Consider the following 18,850-nt stretch of genomic DNA (forward strand, 5'->3'; position numbering starts at 1 on the left):
TCCAGGCCGTCTTTAAATGTGCTCCCAAGGCCAACACTTGCCCTAAGATATGACAATGCCAGTCAACAGTGTCTGTTCTTGGATAAAGAAATAAAAAAAAACAAAGCAGGCATCCGCCAAAGTCGTGCGCCCATGACTCCCGCAGGTGTCAATAAACTCGAACCGGCGCCGCAAGTATACAAAACAGGCACATGTAAATCAAACTAACTTTGCGCCACTAGACGTACATATGTATGTACGTACTTGGATTCGCGCGGGCGCTTGTCCCGTATAAATAAAAAACGCATGGCGGGGCATGTGCGTGCACTTGCTCTGCCAGCAGCCTTTTTTTTTGGGCCAGCCGAAAATTTCCTCCAACAGCTCGATTCATCCCATCAGTACATCACCACAATGGGCAAGAAAAGCTTCAGAGTAAGTTGCATACATGGTCAATTGACCCCTACACACCAACCGGATACTGACTTTTTGTCTTTGTTTAGGGAAAAGGTCGACGCGGTGGCGGAGGTGGCCGCGGCGGTGCGCAAGCCAATGGCGGCTGGCGCGACTATGCACCTTTCGACAAGAACAACGACAAGCTGGAGGAGTACTATAATGCTTTGCTCCAGCTGCCCGAGGAGGAGAAGCAGCAGTATTGGGAGGCTTTGAGGCGTGAGTTGCCCAACAGCTTTCGTTTTACTGGCTCTAAAGGGTAGGCTGCTGCGACCCAATCGCTCATCGCTGGCTTTGCGCTCGCGTGTTAACTCGAAATGCAGGCATGCCTTGGCCGTCAAAAGGCTTCTTCAGACACGATATATCCCCGAGATTACAAAAATCGAGCACCACGATGGTAGACCCGTGGAACCCCCGAAGCCTGTGCCGTGGTATCCTGATGAGCTTGCCTGGTGGATGACTACGCCCAAGAATGTTGTGCGCAAGTTCCCACCATTCTCCGCTTTCCAGAAATTCTTGGTTTCAGAGACCACCGTGGGAAATATTAGTAGACAGGAGGTTGTGAGCATGATTCCTCCTTGCCTGATGGATCTCCGACCTGGCATGGTTGTTTTGGACATGTGCGCCGCTCCAGGAAGCAAGTCTGCTCAGCTTCTCGAGATGATTCACCGGGGCGAGGAGGCCCGTGTCCGCAAAGTTCTGCGCAAGTTTGCCAAGGAAGACGGCTTGGACCTCGGAAACGAGACCCAGGATGAGATTGACGCCGATCTAGAAGCTGACCCTTCTGACAACGGCCGCGCCACCGGCCTCCTCATCGCCAACGATTCCGACTATAAGCGCGGGCATATGCTTGTTCACCAGCTGAAGCGTCTGTCGTCCCCTAACCTCATCGTCACAAATCACGATGCCACTCAGTTCCCTTCCCTCAAACTGCCTTCAACCGACCCCACGGCCAAGCCGACCTACCTCAAATTCGATCGTATTCTGGCCGATGTTCCTTGCTCCGGTGACGGTACCCTGCGAAAGAATGCGAACCTGTGGAAGGACTGGCAGCCAGGTAACGCTCTTGGCCTGCATACCACCCAGATCCGAATTCTCGTCCGAGCCTTGCAACTTCTCAAGGTCGGCGGCAGAGTTGTCTACTCGACCTGTAGCATGAACCCCGTGGAGAACGAGTCCGTCATTGCGTCAGCGATCGAGCGATGCGGAGGCCCTGGTAATGTTGAGATTCTTGACTGCAGTGAGCAGCTTCCCGCTCTCGTGAGAAGACCAGGTATGAGGAAATGGAAGATTATGGACAAGTCCTGTCGCATGTGGGATACATGGGAGCAGGTTGAGACATTCGCCCGGGAGGAGAACGACGGCGTGGTGCCTGGTCGTGTTTCTCAAACTATGTTCCCCAAGTTGGAAGGAACTGAGTGCTATGACCTGCCCTTGGAGCGATGCATGAGAGTCTATCCCCACCTTCAGGACACCGGTGGTTTCTTCATTACTGTTCTAGAGAAAAAGACCGACTTCAAGGCGCGTAATGAGAACGAGCCCAAGACGGCGGCCACCAATGGCAAGTCGGAAGCCTCTGATGAAAAGAAGGAGGTAAAGCCAGCTGAGATGGCCGCTCAGGCTCCTGCTGCCACCAAGACCACCGAATCCAAGCCAGAGGGCGACGCGGTCATGGATGATGCTGGCACAAAAGGCACAAAGAGAACGCACGAAGAGGACGACAGCGAACAGACAGCTAAGAAGGCAAAGACCGAAGCCGACTCATCTGCTACTACGCCTGCACCGCTGGTCCAAACCGCCGAGCCCGTCACCAAATCCAAGAAAGCTGGTCCTCCCGAAGAACCCTTCAAATACCTCGACCCGTCCCACCCTGTCATCCAGAACATCAAGCAATTCTACAATCTCTCTACTCGCTTTCCCGACAACCGCTACATGGTCCGCAACGAACTCGGTGAGCCCGCCAAGGCCATCTACTACACCACGGCCCTCATCCGCGATATCCTCACCGAAAACGAGGGCCGTGGCGTGCGTTTCGTCCACGGCGGTGTACGCATGTACATGAAGCAGGATGCCCCTTCAGCCGAGGTGTGCCGCTGGCGCATCCAGTCCGAAGGTATGCCAATCGTCCAAGGATATGTTGGTGAACCACGGGTCATTCACCTACACAAGAAGGAGACCCTTCGTAAGCTCCTCATCGAAATGTTCCCCCGCATTGCGGACGAAGAGTGGAAGAATTTTGATGAGATAGGTGAGAGAGTTCGCGATGTCAGCATGGGTTGCTGTGTGCTTCGCATCGAGCCCGAGGCAGGTGATCCAGATTTCACCGAACGGATGGCCTTGCCGCTGTGGAAGAGTATTCACTCATTAAATCTTATGCTTCCCAAGGAAGATAGAGCTGCTATGCTCCTGAGGATCTTTAACGATACTACGCCCCTGATTAACAACACCTTGAACAAACAAAAGAACCAGAAGGACCAGAAGGACCAGAAGGACGAGAGTAAGCACACGGAGAGCGAGACCAAGCAGGAGCAGGCCCTGGACAGTGCTGATTTGGAGGATATGCCCTCCCCTGAATAATATGAGAGACAATGACGGGCTGAAGCCGTAGATGCATGACGGGCATATGTATTTCGTTTTGTGCAACAGAATATCAGGATTTAGGAAAGGTCCTGTGGTCGATTTAAAACGCAGAAAAATTAAAGGTTTACATTATGGTACATGAACTATTATACAAGGTGGTTATAGTATGCATTGCTCTCTTGCAATCTCGAGTCCTGTCGCCTATATCTACTCATCCAGCAACCCTACAGTCCAGTGGACTATCCTATCCACACCCTGCGCGTGAATTGCACTCACGGGAATAGCAGCGCAATTTTTCGTCCAAGCACCCTCCACGCCACTAGGGTGCGCAACTTCCCCGTTTGTTATCTTATCCAGGTATGCATTCAGCTCCTTGAAGTTCTCCTGTGTATTGGGTAGATCCGCCTTTGTGGCGACCACAAACCACGGCTTCCCAGCAATGTGAAGCCCCGATTGTGCCGAACCTTCTTCAAAGGCCGAGGGACTAGCGTACTCTGCGTTCATAAGGTTAATCGGCCCCCGCGAAGAGTCTGATGCAAAATCCCAGTCCACGCGGGACTCGGCCTCGCGATCACGGTCTTCCTCATCTCGCATCTGAGCATAAAGACCGACCTCGCGCCATAGTGCGTTGAGAGCCGTGACAGCATTCCCCGCAGCAAGATCGATCACGAAGGCGAGTACGCCTGCTCGTTCGACGTGCCGCAAAAAGGCTATCCCTAGTCCGCGATCAAGATGAGCGCCTTCGATAAGACCAGGGATATCCGCGACGGTGAACCTCGTCCTAGGCTCGAGGGCTGCGCCGGAAGACTCGTCTGCTTCTATACTCGGTTTCCGATGACTTCGTGCGGTGGGCTGCCCTGAATATTTATCCAGCACCACGGTCCCTATGTTTGGCTGCAACGTCGTGAATGCCCAGCTGCCCACTCTTGTACGGCTGTTTGTCAACGCTCGCAGCAACGTGCTTTTACCCGCGTTCGGAAGACCAACAAGTCCTACGTCCGCAAGTAGCTTCAGCTCCAGTGTGAGTTTCATAGAAACCGCCTCTTCGCCTTTTGTAGCAAAGATTGGCTTGGGGTGCTCGCGCGATGTAAAGTGTGGGTTTCCCAGGCCACCGATTCCACCTGCGGCGAGGAGGATGGGCCGAGGTGTAGGGCGGGATAGGTCGAGGTAGATCGGGGCAGTTGGTTGTTGGAGGAGAGGATGACGGCGCGGCAGACGTGGAAACGAAGTGCTTTTCATTTCGGACTTGGACATTCCAGGGTACAGGAGCCATTTTTGGCGGGTTGGGTCATCGAGTTCTAGGTCTTCGTCTTCGTCTTCTGGTGCTTGTTTTGGACGACCTTTTCTGTCGAGAATCTCGTCCTCGTGTGCCTCTTCCACGCTCTCGCGTCTCTTTTTTTCCTCTTGAAGAAGTAGTTCCTCCTTTCTCCGTTGCTTCTGCAATGCCCTGTACGCTTTGATGTTCATAGCTTCTTCGCCGGCTGGATCTTCCCTTTCAAGCTCCCGCACTATCGTTCCCACCGGTACAGTGATGATGACATCTTCGCCGCGTGAACCGCCCTTTGCACTCCCCTGGCCATGTTTGCCGCGGCCTGCACGAATGAAACGTCTCCTGGCTAGCTTATGCAGTGATGTTTCGCCATGGGCCGCCTGGATGTATATATTTCCTCCTGCTCCGCCATCGCCGCCGTTGGGAGGGCCATCGGGCAAGAAAGCTTCGCGCAGGAAAGAGACGCAGCCATTGCCGCCTCTTCCAGCGTAGATTGTCAGTTCGGCCTTGTCTGCAAAATTGGGAGAGGCGTAGTCGTCGGGGCTAGGGTTTAATCGTGACGCGGGGAGATTGTTGAGCGTGGGTTGGGGTGATGAGCTAGATGTGCATCGCGTTTGCCAGCTTGGACGGCCGGCAAGCACTATCCGAGTGCCTCTGGTGGTGCATTGGCGTATGGCCACCGATCGCAAGAACGGCATGAGGCCAGTCGCAATGGAGTGTTGCAGAGAGTTGGATTCCGCGGAGGATTATGAGAGGGAGGTGAAGCTTGAAGCTTGGTGCATGGATGGGCCGAGGAAATATTTGTGGGCTAAATTCAGATGGGATTTATGGAGGGACGTGGGCCGGCATAAATGCAATCAACGACCGATGATTACTTTGGGCAAGACATTCACCAATAACTGCCGAAGTAGGAGAATTTTGACATTTCCGGGGTGGTACTGGGAAATCGGCCCGCCGTTTATAAATCTGCTTGGGCGAATCGACTTTGAGAGCTGTGTTCTTGTAGGGTAACACTTGTTGTGCGGGAGAGGTCCTTGAGTTACGGTCCCAAGGTGGCCTGTTTCTGTAAACAATGTCGATGCAAACCAAGTATGGACATTGTACAATTCAACCTCAGCTTCATTTCCATTATCGACTGGTTTGCATGAGAAGCTGACGCTGTGGCCACCGCACTTGAATAAGTCAAGGTCGCTCCTTCCCATCGTAGCCCTCGGTGACAAGACGCGGTTTCTCTGGCCGCCTCTGCGGCGCCTCACATCTCCCTGCATCCTGCACCCTTCCCACACCGCCCCATTCTTAGCAGCTTGTGTTGTCCCAATCTTGATACATATCACATCTTGGGAAATCGTCCGCGAGACTCGAGCTCGGTTGTTACCAGCTGGTTGATCCACCACGGCCAGGTCGTGCTGGAAATGACGTTGGAAGTGCGAAACCCTCGGCCCGTTCCTCAAAAGCTTCGTCGTTGAACCGCACCTCCACCATCAATGGGCCATTCAAAGGCCCTCGCTCGAGACGAGAGGCCCCCATTGCCGCAATCCACCAGTGCAAGCCCCATTTGGCACCTTGGGCCCGAAATGCAACTTGACAGAAAGCATTGGGCGGTTGTGCATGACGGCTGCAGCCAGTTGTGAGGATTCAATGTGAGCCACGACACCTCTCAAGACGTGGCACCACCGCTTCCACCGCTTCCATCGCTTGTGCGGCCAGCATCCGGTACAAGGGGGGCCAACTCGTCAACTGGTCCCTATTTCAATCGTCGACCGACTTTTGTCTGCCGCTGTATTCTCGTCTGCGAATTTTTACCACGATACCGCAGACGCAGACGCAGACGCAGACGCAGTACCGAGTACTCTGCCTACTACCGGTCGGAGCGCACCGTACATTGATTCATTCACCTAAACAGGCGAGCAAACAAGCACCAATCTTGAACCTCGGCCACCCATTCCGTCGTCATTGACCCTCCACCACAAGCGCCTGGTGCCGGGCCGCGAGACCAAGAGGTGCCAGAGGTGCCGGAGCTGCAGGAGGCTGACCATTGGGACTCGACGCCAACTGCTCTCCTATCTGCCATATGACTTTTTTCCTGCTTCGAACTGTCCGCCTATGGTCACACCTTTCTGTACAGTCCCTCCTCCCTTAGCACGTAGATCACTCCCCGTCCAGCAGGTCAGTTGCTTCACCACTCTCTCAATTCCTCCTCCTCTCTCCCTTCCAACGCGTCTTCACTCCTCGGTCCTAGCATTGTTGTCCTCCCGTTGCTCTTTTACCCAGCCGCCAACAAGCTTCATGTGTCCGAGCTTCAGTGTAGCCTCGTCTGCCCTTGCCAACATTACAAAGACTGTGAGATTGCCTTGGGACTAGCCATACAGGTACTTGGCGGGCAACGTTGGCTTGGGCTGCTTGATGGCTTGTCACCATCCCCAGAAATCTCAGCCTTGCTGTGTTGCCCTCACGGCCATAGAATCTTGACCCAGCAATTATCATCGCCGCACCCTCGCTTGACCCATTACTAAGATGTCCTTTAGAGCCCTAGCATCAAAGCCTCCCAAGGGCTCCGTCTCCATGGACCCAAACTGTGCTATATGCCATGCCCCGGCAACCTTGGCTTGTGAATGTGAAGCCCGAGGTCTGGAGATGGCCATTCGCCAAGCCGAAGACCACATGATGAGATCGGTATACAACGATATACGGTCAGTCCTTGCTTCAGCAACTGTCATGTTCTTATCAGGCACGAGATTGCTGACGCGGTGGAAACAGTTCTTGGGTTCGGGGTCATGCTCAGGACTACGTCTTGGAGTATTTTCGTCTGCTTACTGAGAGACGAAAAAACGCCCACACCACGCACTTGGATCAGATTACTGCTCATTCCTTCTACCATTATAATGCACCTCCTCATCCAAACCAAATCGCCGAGGCTCAAGGGGCACTTAAGCGTGGCATAGATGAAGATTGGCAAGCAAGTGTCCAAAGATACCCCGAAGTTCTCGAATACTTCTACGGACTTGTGGAATTATCCTTGCCGGCAGATGATGAACCTGCCGTCAAAGATCCACCTCTGAGTGCTCTGAATGGACACCGGAAGGCCACGCGCCGCAGTCTTGAAGGGAGCACAAGCACCAGCAGCGAGGGCCGGCGAGCGCCCCCGGCGTTATCTGGCGCGCCATTCCTACCGACATCGTATTCAGGTCGAGATTTGGCATTGGACCGCCGAGGTTCCCAGCCACCGGCTCGACGACCATCTACTACTGCGCACCTGCCACCTGTGCCATCATCCTACTACGGGGGATTCCGGTGAAAGGATGGCGGGCGGTATTGCTGCTCAGCCTCCAGGCGAACATTAAATTTTTTTGTATATTTCTTGGACACGAAGACAAAGCTACGACACCATCTATCACGATGCTATACGGCCAGCCGACGACATTCAGTTAGCCATGGTGCGACTTGTAACGACGAAACGCGTCTCATGTTTGTTTCTAGCATTTGCATCAACGGCGACAGAGTTTTCAGAATTTCTTTTCTCCTATTTTTTTTTTCTGGATAGTAGATGAGCTTGGACGAGGAGACGTTGAAACCTGTAGTTTGCAATTGGCGCATGGAGTTTTCCAAGAAGGCATAAAATTGAAGGCATCTGGTGTGTGATGGTGGATTTTTATCATTTCAATTGAATAAAGAGCAAGTCAGCTTAGCGTAATACCCGCTGAGTGGGTATCCGTGGAAGCCAGAGATATGAGACTTCATATCGCTCATTGTGTTAACAATTCCTACAGCAATCACCAATATTCTTTGTATCAGTTGACTCGTGTCCATTCGCTTTATGAAGCAAATCGATGCTGTAGACCTGAACCGACTCTCTCGTTAACAGTACGTGTGTAACATGCTCTCAAAATATTACATGTGTGTTTACACTGTTTTCATTAATCGGGTGCTTCAGCTACATAAGTCTTGGTTGGTCCCAATGACGGTTGACAAAGTCTGATGAGTCTGAGGCAGCTCGGCACATCCCTATTGTTTTACTTGTTAAAACACCTGTATACTCCGTATCGGCCTAGGTATCTGCAGTGTTCACAGACTGCATGTCAAAGGACCCCCGTTGCAACATATTATATCCGTAGTGTGGCGTCACATTCTCTGTGTGACAGGATTGGATCCCCCACAGCCACGTTCGCATAGTCTTGTCCACGGTCCTTCTCCGTAGTGTTGACAACTTCGCGGCGCCCAAGGGTATAAAGCACAAGACGCCAAATTAGCCAAAATCGACCCGGATACTCTGGCACTGCCTTTGCTTCTCTACAGTACATGCCTCTAATCCAGGCCCCGAAGAAGCATGCTTGTTTTTCCATAATCCCGGCAGTCTACGGATTGCGCCACGTTAACACGCTAGCTCTCACCATTTGCAGCTCACGTCAATCAACAGTCATGATGAGACAATATATTCGAACAAAGTAAATGGCTTTTTTTTCTGCCCGGGCTCTCTTTTGACCCCTCACAGAAACTCAACTGGCGCCTATGTTACAGACAAAACACCCTTCTTCAAACAAAGAAAGCCACACCTTTGCTACGTGATTGCCTGTACCCAGTCAGAAGTTTGTATGTACCCAGTCAGAAGTTTGTATGTACCCAGTCAGAAGTTTGTATGTACCCAGCCCATTGACCAATTTTGCCCTTTTATTTGTTGTCCCCAGGTAAGTTCGACATGTAGAAATAACTTTTCAAGTGTAATGGATTTAGTAGAGTTTTGGATTTAGGTGGATGGATGTGTTGCTCGGGGACGACCAGACGAGTAGGTCAGGAAAACGCCGACGTGTTCAGACGGGGCTACACTTGGCGGTAAGTTGCAGGAGGTCAAATTTATGACTCCTGCTTGTCGTTGAGAGAGGCGTCCTTGACACCCTCGGTGATTTCAGCAACCTTGTCGCCGTTGGCTCCCTCCTGCTCAAGCTTCTCGATCTGCTTCTTAGCCTTTTCGATGTTCTGAATAATATTTGTTAGCAATTTTTTCTTTTCTTGTCTTTTCTTTTTGTGAACCGTGTTGTTGGAATTTTCATTGTCGATGTAGCAATGGCACTTACTCGCTGGGTCTGAGCCTCCTGGTCGTTCTTCCAGTGCTCAATCTTGGCCTTGACCTTCTCAATAACGGTAGGCACGTCGGCGCTGGCCATGGGAGGGTCGACACCAATGAAAGCGCAATCTTCGACAACAGAGGGAGGGCAGTTGAAAAACTTGGCGGGGGCAGCAGCCGCAGGGGCGCCCCCTTTCTTGCCCTTCTTGCCCTTCTTCACAGCTGGGGCGTACTCGTCGTCTCGGTCCTCCTTGCGCACCAGCTTGGTACCCTTGAGAGCAGAGTCATCAACAGTTCGCTGAGCCTGAGCACCCAGGCCACTGTCGGCGGTGAGAGGGCCCTTTGTCTCGGCCTTATGGGTAGGGTCGAGGAACTGGAGCAGGCTGTTGGCACGGCGAATCTCGTCCGAGTAAGCAGGGTAGCTGGCCTCGGCAAGAGCCTTGTCGGCCTCCTTCTTCAAGGTCTCCTTCTTCCACTGTTCTTTTTCGGCTTCGCGGCGCGCCTTGGCCTTCTCCCTGGCCTCACGTTCAAAGGCCTGGAAAGCCTTCTTCTGGCCGTAGTATTCGTCCTTGAGCTTTCGGATGGCGGTGTACTTCTCCTGTTGCTCGGCTTGGAGCTTGGAGCGCTCGTCGCGCAAGCTGGAGATGCCCTTGTAAGCCTCATCCTGCTCAGCCTTGATGGTGTCAAGCTCAGCCTGGATCTTGTTGTACTGTTCGGACAAGGCCTTCTGCTCGGGGTCCTCCATGCTGTCCTTGATCTCCTTAATCTTGGCGCGGAGGTCGTCAATCTGCTTTTGCGAATCGTCGAACTGGCCAAAATTCTTGCGAACCTTGCGCAGGTTGGAAACATCGGAAAGGGCCTTCTTCTCATCGACGAGCTTCATGGTACCTGAGTTGACCTGCTTCTCGAGGGCGGCGATTTGGCGGTCGACATCTTCGGCACTCTTGAAGGAAACCTTGGCCTTGGCGGTCTTCTGCTCGGCGATGCGGCTGCGGACCTGCTCGTCGAGACGCTTGATCTGGTCGAGCTTGGTGGTACGGGCGCTCTTACCACCGGCCTGCTTCTGGCGGATCTCGTTGGCCTGAGCAATGAGTTCCTGGCGTCGCTTCTGGGTAGGGTTGGGCTGGTCCTTGTTCTTGTTGGGCAAGGCAATGTCGATCTTGGCTTTGATGGCGTTCTATTTGTGGAGTTAGAGAGAGGATTTCAAGGCAGCGAAATGTCTGTACAGGTTTTTCTTTTTTTCTTTTGCCCTTTCTTATATACAGATGCGACAAGATTTGGAAAGACAAGTCGGGTGTCGCAAAACGAGGGGGCTGAGGACAGGAAAAAAAAAAAAAAAACTGCGGGTGTTGAACAAGCTTTGGGACGGCGTCAACGTACCAATCGATCCATGGATGCCTTGTGGTCTTTCTCAGCCTTGGCGAGAGCCTCGTTGAAGGCCTTCTCATCAGGGCGAGTAGGTCGGGCCTGGGACTCGGCGGCAGGGGCCTGAGCCTGAGGCTTGACGGGCGCAGCAGCTTCAGCCATTGTACTTGTCGAAAGAGAGATGCCAAAAGAATACCGAGTAGAAGAGGCCGATTCGAAGCCGTCGAGGGTCTTCCTCGCGAGCAATAGACGAGAGTTGTATTGGAAGGTTGGGGGATTGGATGGTAATAGGAATAGGGGAGGGTCCAGAGTCAAAGAGGAAGAGGCGGAGAGCTGGCACGAGGTGCGGCCGTCGAGAAAAAAAAATGTGGTTCTGGTGATGTGGTCAACTGGTCTTTTTGCACCATGGATGTGCCTTTTTGTCTTTTTGACCCCAGCCTCCAGATGTCGACTTGAGCCACTGGACCACTGCTGAACCACTGCTAAACCACTGCTAAACACCTCAACTAACACCACGGCTGGACCGCTGGGCGCTCGATCAAAGTCCGCCCAGAACAGGCACAGACGGCACATGCGTGGCTGGAGCCGACATTGAGACGGGGCCCCTTTTTGGGTCTGGGTCAGACTTAGTGGTCAAGTCGGTCCATCTTCAAGGGTCCAAGGTCCAACGGCCACAAAGCCCCTTTTTGGACCAATACGAGCCGGCCAACTTGGAACATTGGAACTCTCGGGAACTGAGGCTTGGCTGTGGCGGGATAGACTGTCCATGTCCCGCACGGCTACTTTGTACCAGGTAGGCAGGCACTCGGCTCTGTTCGCTGCTCGGCCCAGGTGGGGCGCCCTCGCCGCGTCACATGACCGCTCCCCTCGAACCCAGTCAAGTCCCTGGTAGGGTACCCACCTCCGGAGCCCAGCTGCAAGGCTGCGCAAAAGGGCAAACAATTTTCCAACGACATCTTCTCACAGCGACGGGAGTTCAACCACGCCTTCTGTGTTTCTGCTTTTTGCGCAACATAAACCACGCAGACGCAGCACGCTAGTCACCATGGAGGATCTGCCCAACGATGCCAAGTCCAAAGAGGTCGTGAGACTCTGGAGGGCCTGGAGGACGGTGCACGAGATGGTCGCCGATCGGGTACGTCATGTCCGCAAGAGAAAAAAATGCGGCAACAGGGAAATTGCCCTGCAGCATATCCTTCCGCCCCGACCACCGTAGACTGACTGACGCTTTGCTCCAGGAGTACGAATTGGCAGAAGAAGAAGTCAACATTTCGCTGGATCGCTTTCGCGACGAGTACTGCAACCCAGATGGTTCAGTAAAGTACGTCCCATCCAACATCCAAAACAAAGTCGTCACAAACGGGCGGTTTTTTCGTCTTTTTCTTTTTTTTTCATTTCACAGGTACACTTTCAAAACACCAGGCTACAAGGACTAACCGCCCGCCCGCCCACAAAACAGCCGCTCCAAGCTCCAGTTCTCCGCGCGTCCCAGCGACGCCATGCTCAAGAAAAACACTCCCCCCGCAACCGAGTCCAACCCCGATCCCGTCCCCGACTGCGGCCCTGTATGGGTCGAGTTCTTGACCGACAAGCAATTCGGCGTCGGTCAGATCCGCCAGTTCGCCAAATACACCATTTCAAACAACTACAAGACCGGCATCATGGTCACCCACGTCCCGCTGTCCCCAGCCGCGCGCAAGTCCCTCGCTAGTGTCGAGAACCTCGCCAAGATTGAGTGTTTCCTCGAAGACGATCTCCTGGTCAACATTACGCACCACGAGCTGGTGCCCCGACACGTGTTGCTCTCAAGAGATGAGAAGTCGGCCTTGCTAAAGAGATACCGTTTGAAGGAGACGCAGCTGCCTAGGATTTTGCAAAAGGACCCCGTGGCAAGGTATTTGGGGTTGAAAAGAGGGCAGGTCGTCAAGATTATCCGAGTCAGCGAGACGGCTGGTCGGTATGCGAGTTACAGATTGTGCGTCTGAGGAAGGTTGCCAAGGGGTCTCTGTCGAGATTGGATATGGGAATTTCGAGCAGAGGAGGTGGGTGAAACTAAGAGCCAGGCTGCGATTACACCGCAGCTTCACGGCCGACGTGGAAGAGTGAAGGCGAATCATATTCAGCATTTGGGAAAAGAAAAACTGCGGCGTTTCAGGGGTTTATCCATTCGTGGTAGGTAGAAGTGCAATCGGAACTGTACAATCAGAACTCTACCGCAGCGTGTTGTGCAGCTAAAAAAGAGTGCATGGTGAAACCGTTGAATCAGCTCGTGGCCACCTATGCGGTTCAGGCGGCCAAGTTCCCCCTGCGCATCAAGTCCGTACACATCACAGAGTTGGCTGTCGGACCAGCCCAGGACACGGAACGCTCTACGCGACTCCCCTCGGCAAAGGTGGCGATGACATCTGACCTGAGACAATGGCATCTATACGCCGCGCCACATGATACGATTTGTCCGCGGGAAAGCTGACTCCTGTTTGCTGGCCAAGCAACCACCTCTCGAAAAAGATCTTGGTCTCGTGCACAGGGAGGGAGGGCCACGGTGCGCCTCCTGATAAACGCGTATATAATCGCCATCACCTGCATACATGCAAATTTAAAGTCACCGGGCCGGGGCTTTGGTTATCACCGGGCATCTCGACGCCATGCATGACGGGGGGATCAAGGACAGGCGCCCGAGGAACATTCACACTGGAGTCCGACCAAACCCAAAGCCAGCAATAAACGTGAATTTGACGAGAAAAAAGACAACAAAACAACGATACAAAAAAAAAAGAGTAAAAATAACTAGCTGCAAAACGCCAGGATCTAGTATAGTTGGCCTCCAAGAATGATAGCCCTCCCACTTCCATTATTTTGCTGGTTTGCATCTCGCTCAGAGGTGGAAACAGATGTAAGTTGCCCGGGATAGAAGAATAACACCCATTTGTCTTCGTATATCTGGACCGTGAGACATTTTAACAACGTAACCAAGTAGTAGTCATATTGCGTCTAATTTTACAAATGCATATATACTGTATGCCATGACGATCATGTACCAAAACTGCCCTTATCGTAACGTGCTGAATGAATTCTCCAAATGACCATCCCAAACATGGCTTCTTGCCGGGTATATATATGCACCGTGACACCGCCTCCCAAGTAGTGCCCCGATCCCTAAGTATAAAACATCCATAAACATAAAACATGCAAAAATCAATATCCTCCACTTTGAAACATAGTACTCGTAAATAGCCCATTATAGAGGAGACAGCAATGCATTTGGCTCATCCCCGAAATGTCCGTGGTAAATATTATCCAATAGTTTGTAGGCTCGTCGTGATATATCCCAAACTCCATGGTTGACAACCGCCGTCTATAAGACATGAACACATTAACGCTGGAGAAGATCTGTGTCGCATTCCAGGTGTGTAAAAAAGAAGAAGAGTAGTAGTCGTAAAACTGCGTGCATGCCCGAGCCGCAGATGAGACAATGTATGAGAAAGGACATTGGCTCCAGGGTACTTTCTCGTAAACCAATCAAAGAATAGGCAACGTGGCACTGTTTCACCTCGGCAGCAGCAGACCGCCCGGGTCCTTGAGTTCTGGCGACGGGTTTCCGTGAGGATTGTGTGCTTGTATCTCGCGTGATTGTGGTATAGGCTGCAGTTCTGTCCCGGGTTTGGACTTTGCTCTGGCCGCCCTCGTATTAAGCGGTCCTAGCAGACCGCCTAGATCCTGCAACAAAGCCGTCGAGCCTCGCCGCACGCCGTTGTTGGAGGCTGGTACCGAAGGCGGAGGGGCGGCGTTGGGTGAATTAGGATCCAGCGTAGAGGACGTATAGCTGCCCCGTCTATAACTTCCGCTGCTGCCGGCCACAGATTCTTCAAGCAAGCCTCCGACGTCAAGAAATGACAAACGCTTCTTGTTAGAATCCACCTTGGTTAATGGGTCCTGTGGGAGCAGGGAGTCGTCGCTTTGCTCGGTAGGGCTTCGCCGCTTCGAGCCTTGCCAGTTGATGTCGGCATCGAGGTTGGGCGCCATCCTTCCTACAGGGGAGAACTGTTCAACGTCGGGGCTGTCCAGCTGCTCTCGCAGTTCCGCGTCGACACCCAGCCCAACGTCTCTCACAAGATCTTCGTCACTACCCCATTGTCGATGCAAAGTTGGTCTGCGAGGGTGGGATGATCGATCAAAAGAGTCGGCGCCGGAATTGCGATGGAACTTTTGCTTCTTGACTCCACGGTCGCGAACGAATGAGCCCAAAACCAAGGCATTGGCCGCTGCGGTCGCAAACAAGAGCTCGACAGAGGCCAAAAGAGACCGATATTGCTGCCGACCATGTTCTTGTATAATGCGAGGCACTCGATAAATGGTGACGACGATGACAGACAAACTCAGCGAAAACAACAGAACAAGCTGTACTTTTCTTCGAACGAGCATGTTACTTCGCAAGATAATTGGTATCGGGAATATGACGAGTAAAAGGTCGGTGAAGATATTGCAAGTAGCCATGGTGATCAGCTGTGCGTATCCTTGTCGGCATTGACCGCCGGGATCTGGCAGAACCTGCCAATACATGCGGAATGGCTGACACTCGGTCAGGTCGCTAATGACGACGCCAATAAAGGTTATTAGCAACGTCCATCGGATTGCGATGAGTGCTGTGTGGTGGTGCTTTTCCCACGTGAGGTCCGTTATGCGTTTGAGGAACTCGAGAATGCAACATTTCAGAGTCCACAACCTATGATGTCAAGAGTTAGCAGCCAGGGCGAGAATAGGTTGGCGCGACACCATCCACGAGAGAGCAAAGCGGCTAGTGCAGCCGGGCAGCCGGGAGAGACATACGTTGCAGCATAAAAGAACCTGCTAAGCAAAACTAGTCCACTTGCAACGCTCTTGTGATGTAACTGTACAGCGGTGAGGTCCAGGCCGCTGAAGTCGGCATTGTTAGTGCCGTAAATCAGTATAAAGTGTACGCAAACCATGCGCAAAACGAGCGGGATCACCGCCAGTGCCGCAATCTTATCCTCAATAAATAGCCGTTCCGTTCTTATAAACCGACCGAGGACACGCAGCAGTATCATAAGTGTGCAAAAGGATGTTGCCCACCAACAGACCAGCAGCGTCGGCTTATCGTCGCGGAAGGCCCGCAGACCGGGGGCCTCTGAATAGACGGGCATGGCGGTTTGGTTCGCTCCGCGCCCGTCGAGCACCAGGTTGGGCCCGACGAGCGAGGATATATCGAGGTGGAAAAGACAGGATTCTCCTTCAAAACCGATTCACACCCTGCTCTTTGTGGACTTGGCAACAAGTAGAGATATCAACTCGGCTAGGTCGGTACGGAAAACCGGGCAGTTCTGAAAGTCAAGACGACATGGAGCTGAGGGTCGCGGCGGTAGTTTGGGCAGTCAAATCGACTACAAAGGTCCGGTATGTATTATCAGTATTTCGGTGCTGGAGCGGCCGTCACATGGGGCTATTATTGGTAGTGTCCGATGTTGAGCACGGATGGTGATGGTCACACGGCGGGTTTGTCGACGGCGGTCTGGCCCAGCAAACACAGGCAGCAGGTCGAGGCAATTCAGGATATGGAGGAACAGAGGAAGCGGCCTTGGAGTCGGAGTGTGGATGTGGGAGTCCAAAGTGGTTATTGTGGAGGCAGTCTTGCTGGGCCGACTCCATGTCCCAACGATGTGAACTAACACGCTAACAATCTACTCCGTAAGCTGCTCCGTAACCGACCCTGCCCAGACGATTGCGGGAGACTGGGAGACTGGGAGACGGGCCTGGCGAAATGCGGCTGAGTTGGCCGCTGGTCGACTCGGCACGCGATGATGGTCAGACGGGGCGGGTTTCCTTGGTGTGCTTCTGAAAGCCTGGTGGAACACCAAGGAGCCGCGGGGCCAAGCATGAAGCACACCGGACGCCACATCTGCTGGAGGATGTGGTACAGACACGCTACTGTGGATGTCGATGCAGCACAAGTCATGGATGGCTTTTGGCATGGTCTTGGTGGACGAGAGGTGAGGTGGCCTGTTGTGGATGCGGACAGGGTTCTGCTTTGGCCATGATTGGCGATGGTGCGTAATCTGGCGGGACGGACGCACAGTCAACCGGGGTCACCAGGAAAATTACGACGGACCAGTCGAGGAAAGAGGGCGCAACAATTGCAACTATCGCGTACACGCACATTGTACATGTGTACTCGGGCACGGGGGAATCTGCCATTGTCTTCTGGCGGGGGCTGCTCGCACATGTCAGCCAGCGATACTTATCCCAGCATCCAATTGAGGAACAAAGAATAGTACTCTGATTTCACGTGGCTCGCCGTTGAAACCACTGGCTGGTTATTTCGTGTCAAAGAGCCGGTTTACCCCGAGCCCCATCACTTGCCTCCTAACCGCATGTGACGTACTACTTGGTACTGCGGAAGTAAACGAACGAATCACCTCAATTCAATGTTCTGTTCTTTTAGGTGTTGCTCTGCCCGATGACCCCTGCTAGGTGAATTGCTCGGCGGGCTTACTCTTTTTGCTAGGTGCGCTCACCCATCAGTAGGTAAGTATTTATCGTATTTAAACTCTTCCCATTCTAAAGAGATAATTTATAATAGAATATATTTACCTGTCATAAAATATATAGTAATATATTATAATATATAACCTGATATTTAGGTACCTGGTAGTGCGTGAGCGCACCTAGCAAAAAGAGTGAGCCCGCCGAGCAATTCATATCAAGGCCTGGGCCCTGTCCCAACTTGGCAGTCTTCAACAAGCCAAGTGGTGGTACTAGTCATATCGCAGGGACGTTATGCCACTGGAATTTCCATTCACTCAAGTAGTACTTCGTTCTCTTTGCCCCTAAGACGCAAGACATGGGGGCCCGTTAGTTCAGCGCTCTCGTCAGCCAGACAACCAAACAGCCAGGATTGGCTGGGGGGTGTGAGCGGCGACTCCTATCATTGTGCGAGCACCCTCACATGGGCCATGGCCATTTGCCATGGAAGTTGCGGCGGCTCTCCAGGCTGGAGGCGGGGAGAAGCAGGGGGCAGTTCTTGACCGTCGAATCCCTGAAAATGGGCCTTCGGCTAATAACCGTCGCCCTTCTCCGTGCCTCTGTCCGTTATCAGTCGAGCTTTTGCATGGGCCGCTTGCAGATGTAGTATCATGACCGACATCTATGAGACCCCTTCGCCCAGGCTCAAACGCTTGGGTCTGCTTGATTAGAGTGCTTTAAGAGGTGGTACGTAGCATCTGCGTCAGACTTCAGTCCTCCTCCGAGGTCTCACCTCCTGGGTAGAGCATCTGACACATTGTCGCAGATAGTGGCCGGAACGTGTTCCGATCCATATTACGGAACTGGGCGACTGCGGCGGTCGGAGCGTCGGAAGGTTTAGAGTGATGTGGCAGGCGGAACGATTAGGTCGGCAGCCGCCAAGTTTAAACTCTTGTACTAAGTCACCCCCTAGGTAGGTTGTCTTGGAGCCTGTTGAGACTCACGAGTGGTTTGCTGCGCTACAGCCTACCCCGAATGGCGCATGTCTCAGACAACAAGTGAAGCGAAGCTGAACAGCTCTTTCGGAATGACTGAGCGACAAGTGGCGCACTGACTGACCTCTCCAGCCAGATAAGGGCATCCCATCGTTCATGGCTCTGGTCAGGGTCGACTTGTTGGTATCTAATCTCGCCAAGCACCCCCATCATGGCACGCACACCGATTGGTAATAGGGCCGACTTTGTCGCTGAATGACCAGTTGATATGGCATGGTCTTGTTGTTGGTAGGGAATAACTAGCTGGTCGCCTGCACCACTACGATAAGGTGCGTCCAGCACTATCAGCATCCAGCATCCAGCATCCAACACCTCCAGTGCCCGCATTTCGCCATGCACATGTTGGTTCCGTTGGCTTCCTATCTGTGTAAATGGGTTAATTGGGACCAATGTGTTCAATGGGTGTGCGTACTGATTCTCCGTACTCCATGCCCCATAATACGTACGATATGTTCTCCGTAAATGATGGCGCGGCAGACAATAGTGCGGTGGATATTATCCAGGCCGCGATTTATCAACGGGGAGAGGTATGGGGTTGCATCAAGGTGGCAAATGAGGTGAACCCGGCCGGAATGTAGCTCAATTGGGAACTTGGAGGATTGCAAAGGGTGAATG

The 18,850-nt window shown here is 52.8% G+C and overlaps 6 protein-coding genes across 6 annotated transcripts; 3 read left to right on the plus strand and 3 right to left on the minus strand.

The window, feature by feature from the left end:
- Positions 1-390: 390 nt before the first annotated feature.
- On the plus strand, positions 391-3,006 carry MAA_06410 (WD repeat containing protein 36; the record flags this gene model as incomplete). The annotated part of the gene is made up of 3 exons (XM_007824408.1): positions 391-411; positions 480-688; positions 753-3,006. 3 exons carry the CDS (start codon positions 391-393, stop codon positions 3,004-3,006), a joined length of 2,484 nt encoding a protein of 827 aa, XP_007822599.1.
- Positions 3,007-3,216: 210 nt separating this feature from the next.
- Positions 3,217-4,977, minus strand: MAA_06409 (GTP binding protein; the record flags this gene model as incomplete). The annotated part of the gene is made up of 1 exon (XM_007824407.1): positions 3,217-4,977. One exon carries the CDS (start codon positions 4,975-4,977, stop codon positions 3,217-3,219), a length of 1,761 nt encoding a protein of 586 aa, XP_007822598.1.
- A 1,816-nt stretch (positions 4,978-6,793) lies between these two features.
- Positions 6,794-7,574, plus strand: MAA_06408 (serine/threonine protein phosphatase; the record flags this gene model as incomplete). The annotated part of the gene is made up of 2 exons (XM_007824406.1): positions 6,794-6,969; positions 7,037-7,574. 2 exons carry the CDS (start codon positions 6,794-6,796, stop codon positions 7,572-7,574), a joined length of 714 nt encoding a protein of 237 aa, XP_007822597.1.
- A 1,553-nt stretch (positions 7,575-9,127) lies between these two features.
- On the minus strand, positions 9,128-10,865 carry MAA_06407 (uncharacterized protein; the record flags this gene model as incomplete). The annotated part of the gene is made up of 3 exons (XM_007824405.1): positions 9,128-9,250; positions 9,349-10,515; positions 10,719-10,865. The coding sequence occupies 3 exons, from the start codon at positions 10,863-10,865 to the stop codon at positions 9,128-9,130; spliced, it is 1,437 nt and encodes a 478-aa protein (XP_007822596.1).
- An 883-nt stretch (positions 10,866-11,748) lies between these two features.
- MAA_06406 (RNA polymerase, subunit H/Rpb5) lies at positions 11,749-12,688 on the plus strand (the record flags this gene model as incomplete). The annotated part of the gene is made up of 3 exons (XM_007824404.1): positions 11,749-11,838; positions 11,942-12,024; positions 12,163-12,688. 3 exons carry the CDS (start codon positions 11,749-11,751, stop codon positions 12,686-12,688), a joined length of 699 nt encoding a protein of 232 aa, XP_007822595.1.
- A 1,561-nt stretch (positions 12,689-14,249) lies between these two features.
- On the minus strand, positions 14,250-15,865 carry MAA_06405 (uncharacterized protein; the record flags this gene model as incomplete). Its single annotated transcript, XM_007824403.1, has 2 exons — positions 14,250-15,426; positions 15,531-15,865. The coding sequence occupies 2 exons, from the start codon at positions 15,863-15,865 to the stop codon at positions 14,250-14,252; spliced, it is 1,512 nt and encodes a 503-aa protein (XP_007822594.1).
- Positions 15,866-18,850: the final 2,985 nt, after the last annotated feature.

The sequence above is a fragment of the Metarhizium robertsii genome, assembly GCF_000187425.2.
Source record: "Metarhizium robertsii ARSEF 23 chromosome Unknown MAA_Scf_6, whole genome shotgun sequence".
Lineage (NCBI taxonomy): Eukaryota > Fungi > Ascomycota > Sordariomycetes > Hypocreales > Clavicipitaceae > Metarhizium > Metarhizium robertsii.